General features: G+C 36.9%; 1 protein-coding gene across 1 annotated transcript in view; it reads right to left on the bottom strand.

Annotated features, from left to right (window-relative positions):
* Positions 1-7946: 7946 nt before the first annotated feature.
* The window catches only part of CYP7B1 (cytochrome P450 family 7 subfamily B member 1), a 129801-nt gene continuing 122351 nt past the window's right edge, over positions 7947-15396 (bottom strand). The window contains exons 5-6 of the mRNA XM_070942257.1: positions 13428-13606; positions 7947-8234 (exon numbers count right to left, since the gene is read on the bottom strand). Coding sequence (XP_070798358.1) covers positions 7947-8234; positions 13428-13606 — 467 coding nt within the window. The remainder of the gene's footprint in view (positions 8235-13427; positions 13607-15396) is intronic.

The following is a 15396-nucleotide window of genomic DNA, read 5'->3' as shown; positions in this document are numbered from 1 at the left end:
ACACATCAGTTATAATAATATGGCTACATGACTTCAAAGTGCTATGAAGAACAGTTCATTAGATTACCTTTTCTTCATGGACCTTTAGGCGATATGTTTAGTATCCCGCTTCCAAATATATTCCTGCAGAAATTATCCCTTGATGTAATTTAGGCTGAGAGACAATGCCTGGTCCAAAGACACCAGGCCTAGAAGAAGCTGTTAATCAGCTGACCATGACTAGATTTATAATTCCTGATGGGCCACTTCTATTTCAGTCATTGACTTTGTAATCCAAGGACTCCAGAGTGAATTAGCTTTGGAACATCTTCATCAATATGTTCGTTGGAATTGTAAGTTATTGTTGTCTAGTTGGAACCGCAAGTTGTTGGTTAATTTTGAAATTTCTTAAATATACTAACAGTATATCAGAAAGTCTTAGATAACAAACACAATAGTTGTCCAATATGTGATCACTGGGAAAGATCATACAAGAGGCAAAGTAGGCGATCTATCTGGTAGATTTTAATCCCATATATGGTGCTCTTCCCTAGCAATAGTTTTTTAAATACATTTTTTACAAGCAAATATTTCCAAGTGGGTTTAGTATCCAAGTTAGTATTTTTATATGGGTACATGCCATAAATCCACACGCAAATTTAAAGGACATAAAATTGGAAAAGCAGAATAGAGCAAACAGGATAAAATGTGTCAAAAAGTATGTAAAGACAAAATGTCATTTAAAAAAAAACCTCAGCAACAAGTTGAACACCTCTTCCAATGTTTTACTTGAATTTGAAGTGATAAGAGGAATAGAATAAGGAGTTATTTGCATATGGATGACATAGCCCAAAAGTTGTGTATTTCTTTCAACAATTGAACACAGATATTTTATATATAGAACCATTTTGTCCCCTTGCATTCAGTAATGTCTGATTCTTGGAGACTATCTGGACAGGCCTTGTAGTTTTCTGAGGTTTTTCAAAAGTAATTTGCAATTGCCTCTTTCCTAGGACTGAAAAAAAGTAACTGGCCCAAGGCTACACAGCTGGCTTTGTACTTAAGGTTGGAAATAGCTCATGGTCTCAGTTTCTAGTTTGATGCCATAACCACTACACCAAACGGTCTTGGTCTTGGTCTTGGTCTCTGTCTCTCTCCCTCCGTATGTATGTATGTGTGTATGTATGTACGTTTGTATATATGTATGTATATTTCATTGTGCTCACCAAGCAAGTTTTTTTTAACCCTGCATTTTGTTTTATAATTTCTGATATTTTTCTGAAATTGTGTACATTATTGTTGTTATACAAACTATAACAAACTAGTAAGAAGCAGCAGGATAATTAATTGGAATTAAGAGATGACATTAGTGTCTCAAAAAAAAAAAAAAACCCCTATTAGATTTGTAAATATATTTTAGGAAAAAATATTTAATTGTACTATTTTGTCATGGTACAATAAAAAAAAAACAAAAAACCAACCACCAGTTTAAAAACTAGAATAGGTATAGGTCAAGCACTTATTGCATAAAATGTAAAAGGTCCTATATTAAAGCAAAAATAGTAAATTAAAAAACAATTGCATTATTTGACCATTACAAATATATGATCCACTCATGCCAATCCATAAAGAATATCCCCACTGCCCCTGGTTTGGGTAAAAAAAGGTAAAATGACAGGGCACAGTCTAGCTAATATAAAACCTAATAGGCCAGCTGTACATCAATTAAAAATTAATGTAATTAATTCTCCTATTAAAACCTAACATATCTGAATCTCACTGTTTTTTGAATTTTAAAAGGTTGCTTAACTTCCTGGAAACAATCCTGGAAACTTTTAAAAGAAAATAGGTCCCACTGAAATTGATCAAATTTATTTCCTTTCCATTGCCAAAGGAAATAGAACCTATTGAAAACGAATTGAATTTAATCTTTAGCAGATGGCTACTTCTTTTAATATTACCAATTAGTCTGGAACCACTAGTTAATCCTATTTCATTAAGGACAACAATTTCCAAGATTGCAACAAATATATTGTACTGTACAGTACATAAAACTTCTATAATTCTTCTGTTTTGGACTATTCCATTTTTATGATTCTTCAAGAGATGTTCATTTGATTTCATTTTTTGTGGAATGCTGACCAGTACTCTTAAGAAACTAGGAAAATCTTTTCCCAATAGTAAACTGAAGTATTTTCTATCTGTGCTTGAGGTGGCATTAAACAATGCTGGCATAACATTTGCTCTCTTCACTGCCATTTCCTGCCCTTCCAAGACATTGCCAAACAATCTTGTAATGGCTTCTGAGTGTACGTTTGTCGGAGGGAAACTGATTTGTCTCAAGACATCCTAGTTCTGAATGAAAAAGCATACATAAATCAGGGCCCTGCAGCAAAAGGAGCAGGCCTGGGCTTTCAGGTCACTGCCTTTTTTCTCTAAGCTGGTTTGTCTACCTTCTCCTAAATTTCTAGATATCTTCCAGGTTTTAAAAATGTGAAATAAAGAAATGTATGGAGGATGCCAGAGAGAAGGCAAGCAGGTCCTATGATTGTGCAACTTGCAGGTCCCACAAAGCAGAGTTTTTAAGCTGTGTTTGATGGAGCCCTAGGATTTTGTGTGTCCCATTATAGATTTAAGGCCAAAAACGTTCCCTTGAAAGAAGCCATTTTTCTGTTCCTGGAGCTTTCCTCTTCAGCCTCCCTCTTGACCAGTATTTAGTTTTAATTAATAGGTTGTATCTTTTAAATATTTGAATCCTGCTATAAACCCGAGTGAATGAAACTAACTGGTTGCTGAACTACTAGGTTTCTTATTTCCACTTATGGATAGAAGAGGAAACAGGTGTTTGTAAATGACAAATATAGAGAAATTGCAAATAAACACATAAGCAAGTTAATGCCAAGTTCAATCTCACTCATTATTCTCTGGACACTACAATCATGAAAAGCAGGATTGTAACAAACTAAAATAAAGTTCCATTTCAGAATACTGTTAGAACAGATTAAGGGGGGAAAACATGCCCTCTTTTCTTCTGCTTATAAAATAGTTGGGATCTGCTCTCCTTGTTTCCTTTTAGGAAGCCTGGAGAGAAGTCGATATCCAGGACAGAAAATAATAATAATAATAATAATAATAATAATAATAATAATAATAATAATAATAATAATAATAATAAATTAATTATTATTATTATTATTATTACTATTATTATTATTATTATTATTATTATTATTATTATTATTATTTTATTTCTATACCACTCTTCTCCCGAAGGACTCAGGGCGGTGTACAGCCAATTTAAAAACACAAGATACAACAATGATTAAAAATTAAAATAATTAAATAGATTTGGCCAATTTAAAACCCCAAAAATTTAAAATACCCCAATTTAAAATTATTATGTTGATAGCCCGGCCTGGCGGAACAACAGGGTCTTCAATGCGCAGCGAAACACCCGGAGGTTGGAGATCTTATGTATTTCCGGGGGCAGTTCATTCCACAGGGCTGGGGCTCCCACAGAGAAGGCCCTCCCCCTGGGTGTCGCCAGCCGACATAACTTGGTGATGGCACCCTGAGGAGACCCTCTCTGTGGGAGCGGACTGGTCGGTGGAAGGCTATTGGTGGCAGAAGACGGTCTCGAAGGTACCCGGGTCCTATGCCATGGAGCGCTTTAAAGGTGGTAACCAACACCTTGAATTGCACCCGAAAGACCACTGGGAGCCAATGCAGCTCGCGCAGGAGGGTGTCACGCGGGCACAATGAGTTGCAACCAAAACCACCTGCGCAGCCGCATTCTGGACCAGTTGGAGCCTCCAAGTGCTCTTCAAGGGGAGCCCCATGTAGAGAACATTACAATAGTCCAGAAGGATGTTGATGGGCATGAAAGAAGTGGAGAAAGCCACGTACTAATGGTGAGAACAATCAACCAAGGCAGAAGTAGGCCAACAATCAGCGGGAAGAGAAGTTGGCTAACAATCAATGGGATGAGAGTGCACCAACCCTTCTCAACATACCCAAAGCACACCTCTGATATACAATAGTTCAACTGGCCACACTTCCCCGATTCTCATTTTTTAATATTTTATTCAAAATATTAAAATTCAAACTCCAAAAAAAGAGGAAAAAAAACCAAAACAAAGCTAAACAAGACTACCCTCAAAAAAGTGCATAAAAGGAAAAAAACAAAACAGACATATACATAAATTGTCTCCCCTAGTTGATACTGATATAGTTCAAAAATAATACCTGTTCCTGCCTCGCAAAGGAGGCACACAATTTATAAATTTCTACAACACTCTTTACCTAACCCACTTAGCTTGACATCTATCTGCTATATGAAAACACAGTTAACCGGTAAAACCAACAGTTAAATTACACTTCAAAACCTTCTGTTAACAATCCATTTATTGTATTTCACCTGCAGAAAGTCAACAATGGCTTCTGGTCTACCATAATTCACCACAGACATTGTCTCTGATTTGTCCAGGATCAAATATCCTCAACTGATTCTTAATAATAAGGCTTTCCCTTAAGAGATGAATTGGGATGTTTTCTAGCAGTTGGATTTTATTCCCCAAAGTCAGAAATCTCTGTTGTGTGTTATCTTCATAGCATTTATTGCACAAAACAGTTTCCTGTAAATTGTAACATAACACCTCTTAACGTTTGTTTTCCGACTGGGTATAATAAATCTGTTCCCCAATTTCCTTCAAAAAGTCGAACTCATCACTGATCAATTTTGAGTCTTTATCCATACCTTTCTTGGAGTCCTCTAACCAACTTGCATTTCCTAAATCCACCTCATCTTTCAAATCTGCCAGCATCAAATTACATTCTAATCCATCTAATTGTAAATCACTGTTATTTGCATTGGGTTACCAATTTCTAAAACCATTGTTACTTTATCAAGCTTTTTAGCCAAATTTTCAAATTGAACTTATAAGTTGAAAAGTATTCTTTCTGCCCAGTTTACCCAATAAATTTTGTCTTGCTATATTGCTTGCATTTTGACAATTTTGATATAATCCAAAATATTTAGCAGTTAAAATTTACAGCTGAAACTTTTAAAGCTAGTCATAAACAGCTCCTCTCAAAGACAGGAAAAGCACCGTAAGTTCTTAAAACAGCAGACAGCTGGAAAGGAATAGGTAGAGACTCTACCTTCCAACTCCTCCCACTGAGAATTGCTACCTTCTAATCTCAGGTAGGTCCATAGTCACCCAATGATTATCTTGACTCATTCCTAGTAGGTCCTGTTCAAAGCATGCTGCCAAAGAGGCAGCTTTGACAACAAAACCAGCTGTCTGGTTTTGGCAAAAACCAAACCAAACAAACAAACAAACAAACAAACAAACTCTGCTGAGAATGCCATCTTAGAAGATTCCATCTGACCATAGTTCCAAGATAATATAGTATATTATTATATTATTATAATAAAGCATTATTATTCATTATTCCATCATGAAGCTATGATGGAAGAATGTCACCTTAAAAAGGAAAATACTAGTTTTATTCCAGTGTATCTAAGTCTCACTTAGTTCCTGGGCATAGAGTAAGGGCAATTTCACAATGATATTGTCAGGATATGGTTGTGTTGTGGTTAAGGGTGACCGGCAGGGTTTAAAACTAGAAAGAAGAGTCCTCTTAATCATTTTCATTAATAATAATTTGTATTGTTTTATCCTGTCAATTCTAGAAGAATTATGCTACTTGGTCATGAATAGCTTCACTGGGGAAAACCCAAACCAGAGAATTATTTTACAGAAGTGGGAGGAGATCGGCTGCAAGAACTTGCACCAACTTATTAGTTCCAGTTGAAAAGAAAAACAACTGCTCCTCTCGAATACGACTTTGTTATAAACATTGCAGAAAAATCTGTTTGAAGATCCATCAACTCCAGGGGTGAAATCCAGCAGGTTCTAACAGGTTCTGGAGAACCAGTAGTGGAAATTTTGAGTAGTTCGGAGAACTGGCAAATACCACCTGTGGCTGGCCCCAGAGTGGAGTGGGAATGGAGATTTTGCAATATCCTTTCCCTGCCACGCCCACAGAACAGGTAGGGAAAAAAAATGGATTTCACCCCGATCAAGTCTATAGTGTAGTGCAGGGTTTGGACATAGCCTCTCACTTGCCTTTTTTTTTCTATACCCGGTGAAAGTTTGAGCATCAAGTAGCAGTCAACTGTACCTTTTCATAGATCTCAGTTGTACATTTACAAGTGTTGTCTTCTCTTGGTTCCCAGAGAGACATATCAGCTATAGAGCAGTGATTATTCTGGCGTATGTATTGCTGTCCTATTTAACAAAGCGCCATTACAATATTTACGATATTTACAATTTCAAAATGTAAAATCACAACTTGAATCAAAATGCAAGCCATGTTTTAAACAAAGAATCTGCTTTTAATTCGTCCCACAGTTGATATCAAAAAGTTGTCAAAGGACGAATCCTCACAACTGTAGGGTATGTTTCACAACTGACATTTCTGCAAGCACGTCTGTACAACATTGTAATAATGTTACTTTTGCTTATCATTCTGTAAAAAAATAACTAGATTTTGAGCTTCAGCTGACTATGCAATGCATTTGCCCATAGAGTGTGCACCATCACCTAGAATAAATCTGACAGAGTAATTAAAAAAAAGTTTATTTCCTCCCACGTATGAGTACCAATAGCACAGACAGGTAGCTTATCTAATTAGTCAATGCTTCATAAATTATGTTATATTGCAGATAATCTATTAGAGCTATATAGAGTTTTGGACAAAACATTTGTATGAAGTTGCTTTGTAAGGCCACGTATCCGTTTCTAAAAATCTCTGCATGTATAGGGACAGTTTGGTGTAGTGGTTAGGGCATCAGGCTAGAAATCAGGAGACTGGGACTTCTAACCTCAGCCTGGGCACAAAGTCAGCTGGATGACCTTCAGTCAGTCACTACCTCTCAGCCCTCAGAGGAATGCAATGGGAAATTATTTCTGAAAAAACTTTGCCAAGTAAACTGCAGGGACTTGTCCAGGGAGTCTCTAAGAATTTGGCAGGATTGAAGAGAAGGGGGAAAAAAGCATGATATGTGCAGAACCAATTCTGGTTATGGAACTGGTCAAAGTGTTGAAGCATCATAAAATGCGTCAGTGAGAATCGTGTTCCTTCTTTCCATGATGAGCAGAATCTCTTCATCTCTGCACATTGAAGTGCCTGGCTAAGATGAAGACAAATACCTTTTCCTCTTTTGGTCATATTTTTTAAGCTATCTTGCTTTATTGCAGTATCCATATAAGGAGAGTCTTTTGAGCAGTTCTCATCTTCTTCATACCAAAGTAGTTATAGAGAATATATAAAGAGGATGGGGAAGGGGTGTGTCAGAGTTTATATTTTTAGCAAGTTTCCCAACTTTTGCCAAATGCTGTCACCTAGTGAAACACTCCTCAGTAGAAGGGAAACTGTTGGCTACAAAACAGAAGTACCTTGGCACAGAAAAACATTTAACTTTTTTGTGAGACTGTAGGAATGAAAGATTAAATCCTTGTTATTATGCCTCAGGATGGCAATAGAAGCAATACTTATTATTGTAATTTTTCCAGAATCAACAGGAAAAGTGTCCCTTATTTATGTTTACTCTGAATTACGTGTCTCCAGGATGAGTAGATTTTATCTTCCCAGAAAGATGTTTAGGATTTTAGTTTTAGTATCCAATTCTCTTTAGAAGACCAATGGATCCATGGATGAGTCAGAATTACTTGTGGGACCTTAGATCCTAGAATTTGTATCATAAAAAGAATTTACATGGATTATATCTGCTTCTCATTGTTTTTTGCACAGAAAAGCAGTCTATGATAATATTTAAAACACTTAATATCAATGAAAGTACAGTAAACCTGTAAAGACACCCATAAATTACAAATGCTACATTACATTTAATAAAAGACTGATTTGAGTAAGATAGTTATATAAGCAATAGAGGTTCTCTACTAAGACCGAAGCTTATAACGAAAAATAATGTCAGAATCTGGCAGTAAAATACCAAGGCCTATTCTATCTTTGCCCTGTCCGATTTGTTTGTCTTCTATTATATCCATATCAAAATAAACCAATGCTAAAATCACAAAGACTTTAATTTCATTCATTGCAAAGAATCTGCCAGGACACATGCTGCTTCCAGAGCCAAATGGCATTAGAAAATATTTCAACTTCTTTCCCTGTTTGAAGAAGGTTGTTTTCTTCTTGCCGTTCTCCACATAGCGGTCAAATTTATATGTCTGGAAGAAAAATGAAAATTAAATGGTTAAACAGATGCTACATGGCCATAAGAAGCAGGAAAAACTTCTTTATTTTTGTTCCTAATACTTCTGGAAGGCAAGTAAGACCACACTTGTGCCTTAAGTCTTAAAATGTGGTCCTCTTGTCTCAAATCAGGCCGTACAGCTCTGTAAACTATTTTATGAACAAGTTTCTTATGCTTTACACCTTTGGATTCCTTTTCTTTTGAGTTTCATTTCCTTTTGGGTTTCATTTAAAACAAATTGGATTATCTGCTATTCATGTGCTTACTGATTTTGAATTCCATGTGGAAATTCTGTACCAGTGATGATACAAAAACATGAAGATCGTATATTAAGACAAAACACAAGAAACATAATAAAAGAAGCACTATATATTGACATTTGCTTCTTCTAACTAAAATAAGGGGAGGTAAAATTAGTCACTTCCCTCAGGTTTCGTGTGACTTCCTTTCTTCGCTTTTGTTGTTTAGGGCTGCACGCCATCTCCCCTTTTCTAAATCTGACCAATATATTTCTTAAGCACCACCTTATCATTTTCGTCTGCTCCATTTCCTAGTTTCAGTTTCAATTCCCTGCTTGTTAAATTTGACATAACCTTCAGAAGCCAGGCCAGGCTGAAGGTACTGCTCATGGCTTGACCGTGGTATTTTGGGGAGAATGTGCACCAGCAAAATAAACATGACAAGTACTGCTCTGTAGAAATAATAACAATGAGAACATTGCTAATTTCCACCACTACCACAAACCACAATAATGATCATTCTAAATAATTCCTTAAATGATTTAAGAATTATTCCAGAATCAGGAATTCCTTGCTGGAAAGCCTTCTAACTTGTGAAGGCGAGTCTAAATGCATTAACATGCACTACTGAGGCAACCTTGCAATATGTTCATACAGAAAATCTGGGATGATTGGAATCAAAACTAGAAGGGCACACTGTCCTTGTTTATAGTTTTAGTAATTGATAAAGGGCCCATCTGTTTAAAGTATGTTGCAACCAGGAAATCATTAAAGAATACAGACTAGGGACTTCAGAGTGAATGCATTAAAGCACAACTTACAGATGGTCCTTCATACACACTTATGTGCACTCTCACCTCATCCCTACTGAAAGCCCATCTTTTAAATTCTGTACACTAGCAGATTCAACTGTGATTCAGCCAGGAAACCATGTTATGCAAATAAGAGAGCCAAGAATTTGGCTTTCATCTTTTTGTGGGCTGAAGAAGGAGGCAACTGGCAGATTTGCTTTAGATTGTGCAAAGCCTGAATCAGGCTTTCCACTGTAGTTTTTGTAGGCTTTCTATCTCAAATTGGCAGAAACATGCACTATCATTTTTTCCCAACTCTGTTTGGAAGCAGTTCCTTGGGAAGTAAAAATTCATGTCTACATTAAGTGGAACTGCTGAGCTGGAGCTGCCCTTGCAAATGATACAAAAACTTAAGCTAGTATAGAATGAGGCTACCACGACTACATCATGCACAGCCAGTAAAAACTGTACCATGGATGTTTCTGAAGGGCATGTACTCATTGCTCATCTAAATTCAAGAGTTATTAAATTCAGCTTTTATAATTATAATGGGTTACTAAAGCTCTTTAAGATTCAGGTCCTCATTACCTTCAGGCCATGTTATCCAGATAGGACCTGCCCATCTATTCTGTATGGCCATGAGGGGACTGGGCTTATTCATGGTAGCTCCTTGGCTCCTTGGTTTTGGAATAGAGAAGGTGGCTCTTTCCCCATTTTTTCAAAAACAATTAAGGGTGCTTTTCCAGTAGGTGTTAAATACAGAAGATGCAATATATAGTAGTTGTAAGTAACCGAGTAAGGGAGGAAATATTATGTAATTCAGGGCCACATGGTTAATTTTATTTTGCTGATCTTAACTTTACATATTTTGTCAATGGTTGTTTATCTTTTTACTTTAATGTGACTTGCCTAGATAGTGGTGTTTCCTCTTTAAACATCTGAGACACAAAGGATCTACAAGTGATTCTTTCACTGTGTCACTGCATCCATTGCAGAAACAGAATGACACCAGCTGTGGTATTGTGTGATACCAGTTCAGAATCTTTTGTTTTTCCAAACAGATTTTGTATGTTCCATTGTATTTCTCACCTTCTTTGTTGTCCTCATGAGGAATTGGTTTTATTACATGAATTGGATTGTTCCAAGTCACACTGGGTTCTTTGATATTTGAGCAGGTGCTTAGACAGTATGGATAAGACTACAAGTTATAAAAGCTAAATACAACTTTTGAACTTGGCTGCACACCAAATATTGAAAGGGTCAAGCTAACCTAACTTGTAATTAAGGTTGCTATAATGATATCCCATGTGTATTTCATAAATTTTGCCTTCTATTGAAGGTTATGTCCAGGTGACGTAGTAACACATACCCATCATTGGTGGGTATAGATATAGATGTCCTGTTAACCAAGTTTATCTTGTGAATTCTTTCTTTTGTATATCAACCTCCCAAGGTTAGGCAGATGACTGAATGGATCTTCTTTGAACGCTACTCAAATTGTGATATTTTCTATTTAGACTTATCCAACTTGCTAACTGGACTTTAAAGTACTAGATATAAGGCATATTCTCACCTGTTTTTAATGGTACTAAAGACACTTAATATTTTTAGCTATATTTTTATCATATGTCTTGGTTTTGTGTTGTTATTTTAATAACTGTTGCTACACGACTGTTGCCTTGCAAAATTCATAATTGAAATGTTGGTTATAAACTTATACGTTATACCTCCCTTCCCCACACATTAAAATTAGGAACACATATAGTGAGTAAGACCATTTGGTACAAGTAAGAGTATACAAGGTACAGAGAGTTGAATCACATGAATATTTGCATGCTTTCTGCCCAACACAAACAAACAATACAATTACAGCTTTGCATTACAAATATTTAAAATCCGAAAGACAACACTGCAGTCTACAAAGTACCATTATTGGAATCCTACACTGGGATAAACTGTTTTGACCTGGGCCAATTTGTCATATTAATTCATTTATTTATATTATTTTTTAAAATCCTGCTTTTACTATTTTTATAAATAACTCAAGGTGGTGAACATACCTAATAATACCCTTTCCTGCTGCTATATTCTACAACAATCCTAGATTTCAAAGGCCCGGGTGATCTTAGAACATGTGGTTTAATTTTTAAACATTTTGATTTTAAAAACATAATCTAGTCTAATAATTTTTAATCTGATTCACACATGCTTATATGCTTAATGGCGTTAGCATTATAGATACTTTTATCTATGTCAACTGCCAATTTTACAAATACACGCAAATATAATATTTTGGTGATACCAAGCATAGAAAATAACGTATTTTATTTTTTAGCATCATCTTCTGAAAAGGTAACTATAATTATTTTTCTATTACAAAAGGCTGACTCCAGTATGAGCCATCTCTGGCTGAAAGTGTCCCTTCTGTTAGGAAGTGATTTTTGATTCAGCATAACTTCTCTGCTGGCAGAATGAAAAAGGTAGCAATTTTCATCAATTGTCACATTCATATATATATTATGGTCAGCAAGGCATCCAGATCAGAATGTAAAGATCAGATAGCACTAGATGGAAGCAGGTGCTTCTTCAAATAACCTAATTCCAAAATAATTAGGCTCATAAATATCAAGGACCATATCCTGAAAATGTATCAGCAGCTTATTGTCAGTCAGTGAAAGCATCCCTTATGTCTCCTCAGTCTATAAGGGAACTGGGTAGGGCTGATGATTTGAAAAGAACAAGGCGATTTGGACATTTCTCAAGACTTCTCCTTTGTCCAAGTAAAAATATACCCTAATGACCCTTTCCAAAAGGATGCTCCTATCAGTGGGAACCCCCCTTCCCTCCTAGCCTTCATAAAATCTGTGAAGATTTGCTCTTTCCCCAAGCCCATTGAGCAACTATGGTTGTCCCTCTGATGAGTAAACATTTTAAATTGTTTTTGGAATGGTGGATTCCTACCAGGGGTGGGTTCTACTTACCTTTGCTACCGGTTCGCAATGGGAGCGCGCGCGCGCGAGCACGCTTCACTCTCTCACATGCCTGTGCTTCTGTGCATGCACAGAAGCTTCTGCACATGCGCAGATCACCCTTGATGACGTCGGGGCAGGTGGGCGGAGCCTCCCACCAGTTTTACTACCGGTTCTATAGAACTGGACAGAACCGGGAGCAACCCACCACTGATTCCTACCATATATGGTTGTTTTATAATATATTAGATTGCTTTTAATTTTTAATCATTGGAGATTTATTTAACCCAAATTATGGATTTAGGGAGTTAAATACTGCTCAGAATCACTTTGTTGGAGAAGTTTATATGCCCTATAAACCATAACTGCAACATATCATGTTATCCCTGGACTTCATGGAATTCAGTAAAATGCTGATTTTTTGTAAAGCCTTGTGACTTGCATTTCTGTCTCTACAGCATCTCCAAGCCGGCTGCAACATATTTCAGTAAAAACTGAGGGAACAGCCCTTCAATTTGCATGCAGGTGATGAACTTCTGGAGCTGCATTAAGCTGAACTAGACAGGATTAATTTGCAGTCTTTGATATTCATTAACTTTAGCTTCAGAAAAGGGAAAATACATGGAGATGACACAATTACCCTCAAAGCTTCATTGCAGAGCAACAGCTTTACAATCCTGAGTTCACAACGCCACACTAATTGACCACGAAAAGACCAATCCCTATAAAGAGAGGTGAAAAACTATACGTCTTAAGAAGACACTGCTATTATAGGGGCTTTAGAGAATCAATGATGCTTTGGGGGCACTTAACTAAATAGCCCACATTATTTGCTCTTTAAGCCACCTTTCATTATTCTGCCTTCTTTGGCCATCCAATGATCCACTTCCAAACAAAGCCCACATTTAGCCTCAAGTTTATGGTAGTCAGTGAACAATTGTCAGTTCGTCTCAAAGGGGGTAAGCAGTCAGCCTCATTGCCATTATTTCTCCCTTTAGACCTTAAATCCTTTGACCTGCGGCAGGCATCTTGAAAGAACTGAAAGCAGGAAGATTTGTTCCACAGTTTTTTTCCCCCCCTATTCTCTAAAAAAAATAATCTGTATTATAAAGAGCCCGGTAGCAGAAATATGCCTGTGATCATATGTGCAATAGCAGTCAACTCTTACTTGAGGATCTTCGTAGATTTCAGGGTCCATGTGCAGAATTGGAGGAAAAATTGCTAACAAATCTTCTTTTCTCAAACAGACTTCATGGTTCTCTTCAAAGCTGAGAATAAAATTTTCTTTGATTTTACGGATATTCATTGACGAGGAACACATTCGCAAGCTCTCATTTATAGCACTTTCTGCATTTAAATAAAGAGAAAAACAGAACAAAACAAGATCTTAAACCATTAAAAATACTGAAGATGACTGGAATTTACAAATTCCTATAACAGCCACTGAATTAATTTATTAGATGTGGCTATTAAAAAAAAGGTGGAGGGAAAAATAGGCCGGGGGAGGGGGCAGGGGAGAACCAAAAACGGGACACAAATGCATTCTTGTAGGAGTAATGGAGTATTTGCTGTTTAGAATTATTAAATATAATTATTAACTGATAGATTTATATATTTATATTTATTTATATAGATTTATCTATAGATAGATAGCTCAAGACAATGTAGTGGATTTTGGGTGGAAAACCATTATTTGTACGTCTCACTAAAATGCCCTCCTTAGAGAGAGGAATATTTTTATGCATTTATATACATTGCAAGGGTTGCAATACCAACTATAGGATTCAGAGCTCTCCTCCAAAGGCCTTGTGCTGGGCTTCAATCATTCATTACAATATGAAGCACTCAAATAACTATACAGTGAACTGTGAAGTTAGGATGCTGGGAATTACGGAACCCTTAGCAATATCATCATCACATCATAATTTCTACTGTTGGCTGAGCAAATTCAAATTATGCGTGGCACTTTGACAAGTTAATGGGGGAAAACCCATATCCTGTGTAATGCTTTGACACAAATCCCAAACCTTTTCCAGACGCCCACCATAACCTGGAAAGCTTGGGAAGGCAAATGTCCTTGCCATCCCAGTAGCCTTCACCTTTTGCTCCTAGCATGACAGATTTTATGGCTAATTTCCGGCAATTTATCCTGGCAGTTTGAGGAGAAATTCCTTTGGGAATAATATGCATAATTTGCATAAATCATTCTGATAGCATGCATACCAGCATGTACCTCCTGTCTGCGGCTGCATCTCTCACTTAGTAATCAAAACTGACTATTTCTCCACCAGCATGGCTGGGTCCTGTAGGAGACAGCATGATTCCTTTAAGCTATCAGTGTGAAAACAAGCCTTAGCAATGCAAAAACCGGAGCACCCGTAGAACATAAGATCAAGCATAGATAGTTGCTTATATGCATTTTGGAATATCCACATTAAAATCCCCTCTTTGCCACATAAGCTTTGGTGAGCCTAAAGGTTAATTTACAAGAAAGTGTAGCAACCTTAGCCTAGAAGCATTTGAAAGAGACAGTTACAAATGTGTGTTTTTTTTCTATAAAAATTAAAGACAGTGCATGGCAAATAAAGCTGATTTGGATGCTTTTCTGCAAGAGTTTTTTTTTCCTTAAGCGTGTATTTGTCTAAAGAAATGAGGCTGCGGTCAGTTCTGTGTGGCCAACACCGTGATTCAATGTGACGTACAGTGAGGCTGTGCATATTTTTTTTGGACTGCCTTCGTTACTATAATCAGGGAGAATCAAGTCGGCTTGTTGATGACGAAGCCAGAAAAAAACCTCTGATTCCAGAATATGGCCTCTATTGCGGATAGCCACAAGGCACAATAGATGTCAAATGGCTGCATTCTGGCAAGAGAAAACTTCCCCCAATGCAAAAGAAAGATCCAGGCTCCATTACTTGGCTTTATGCAGCCTAGGCATAATGAAGCTGATTAGAGCATAGTAGGCTGCAGTATGGAAATGGTAACTGACATATGTAGGGCCACTGGACACCAAAGCAACCAAATCCTGGTTGGGGGCCAGTGAGGGGAAGGGAGCAAAGCACAAAACACACAGCAACGATAAGCGAATTCATCAGGCAAAGTGTCGCTGCTGCTCAAATAGCAGGTTTCCACTTGAG

Source organism: Pituophis catenifer, unplaced genomic scaffold (assembly GCF_029215685.1).
Source record: "Pituophis catenifer annectens isolate HBS135680 unplaced genomic scaffold, rPitCat1.0.hap2 SCAF_3, whole genome shotgun sequence".
In the NCBI taxonomy this organism is placed as follows: domain Eukaryota; kingdom Metazoa; phylum Chordata; class Lepidosauria; order Squamata; family Colubridae; genus Pituophis; species Pituophis catenifer.
The sequence above is the reverse complement of the archived record's forward strand: the minus strand, read 5'-3'. Positions and strand labels throughout refer to the sequence as shown.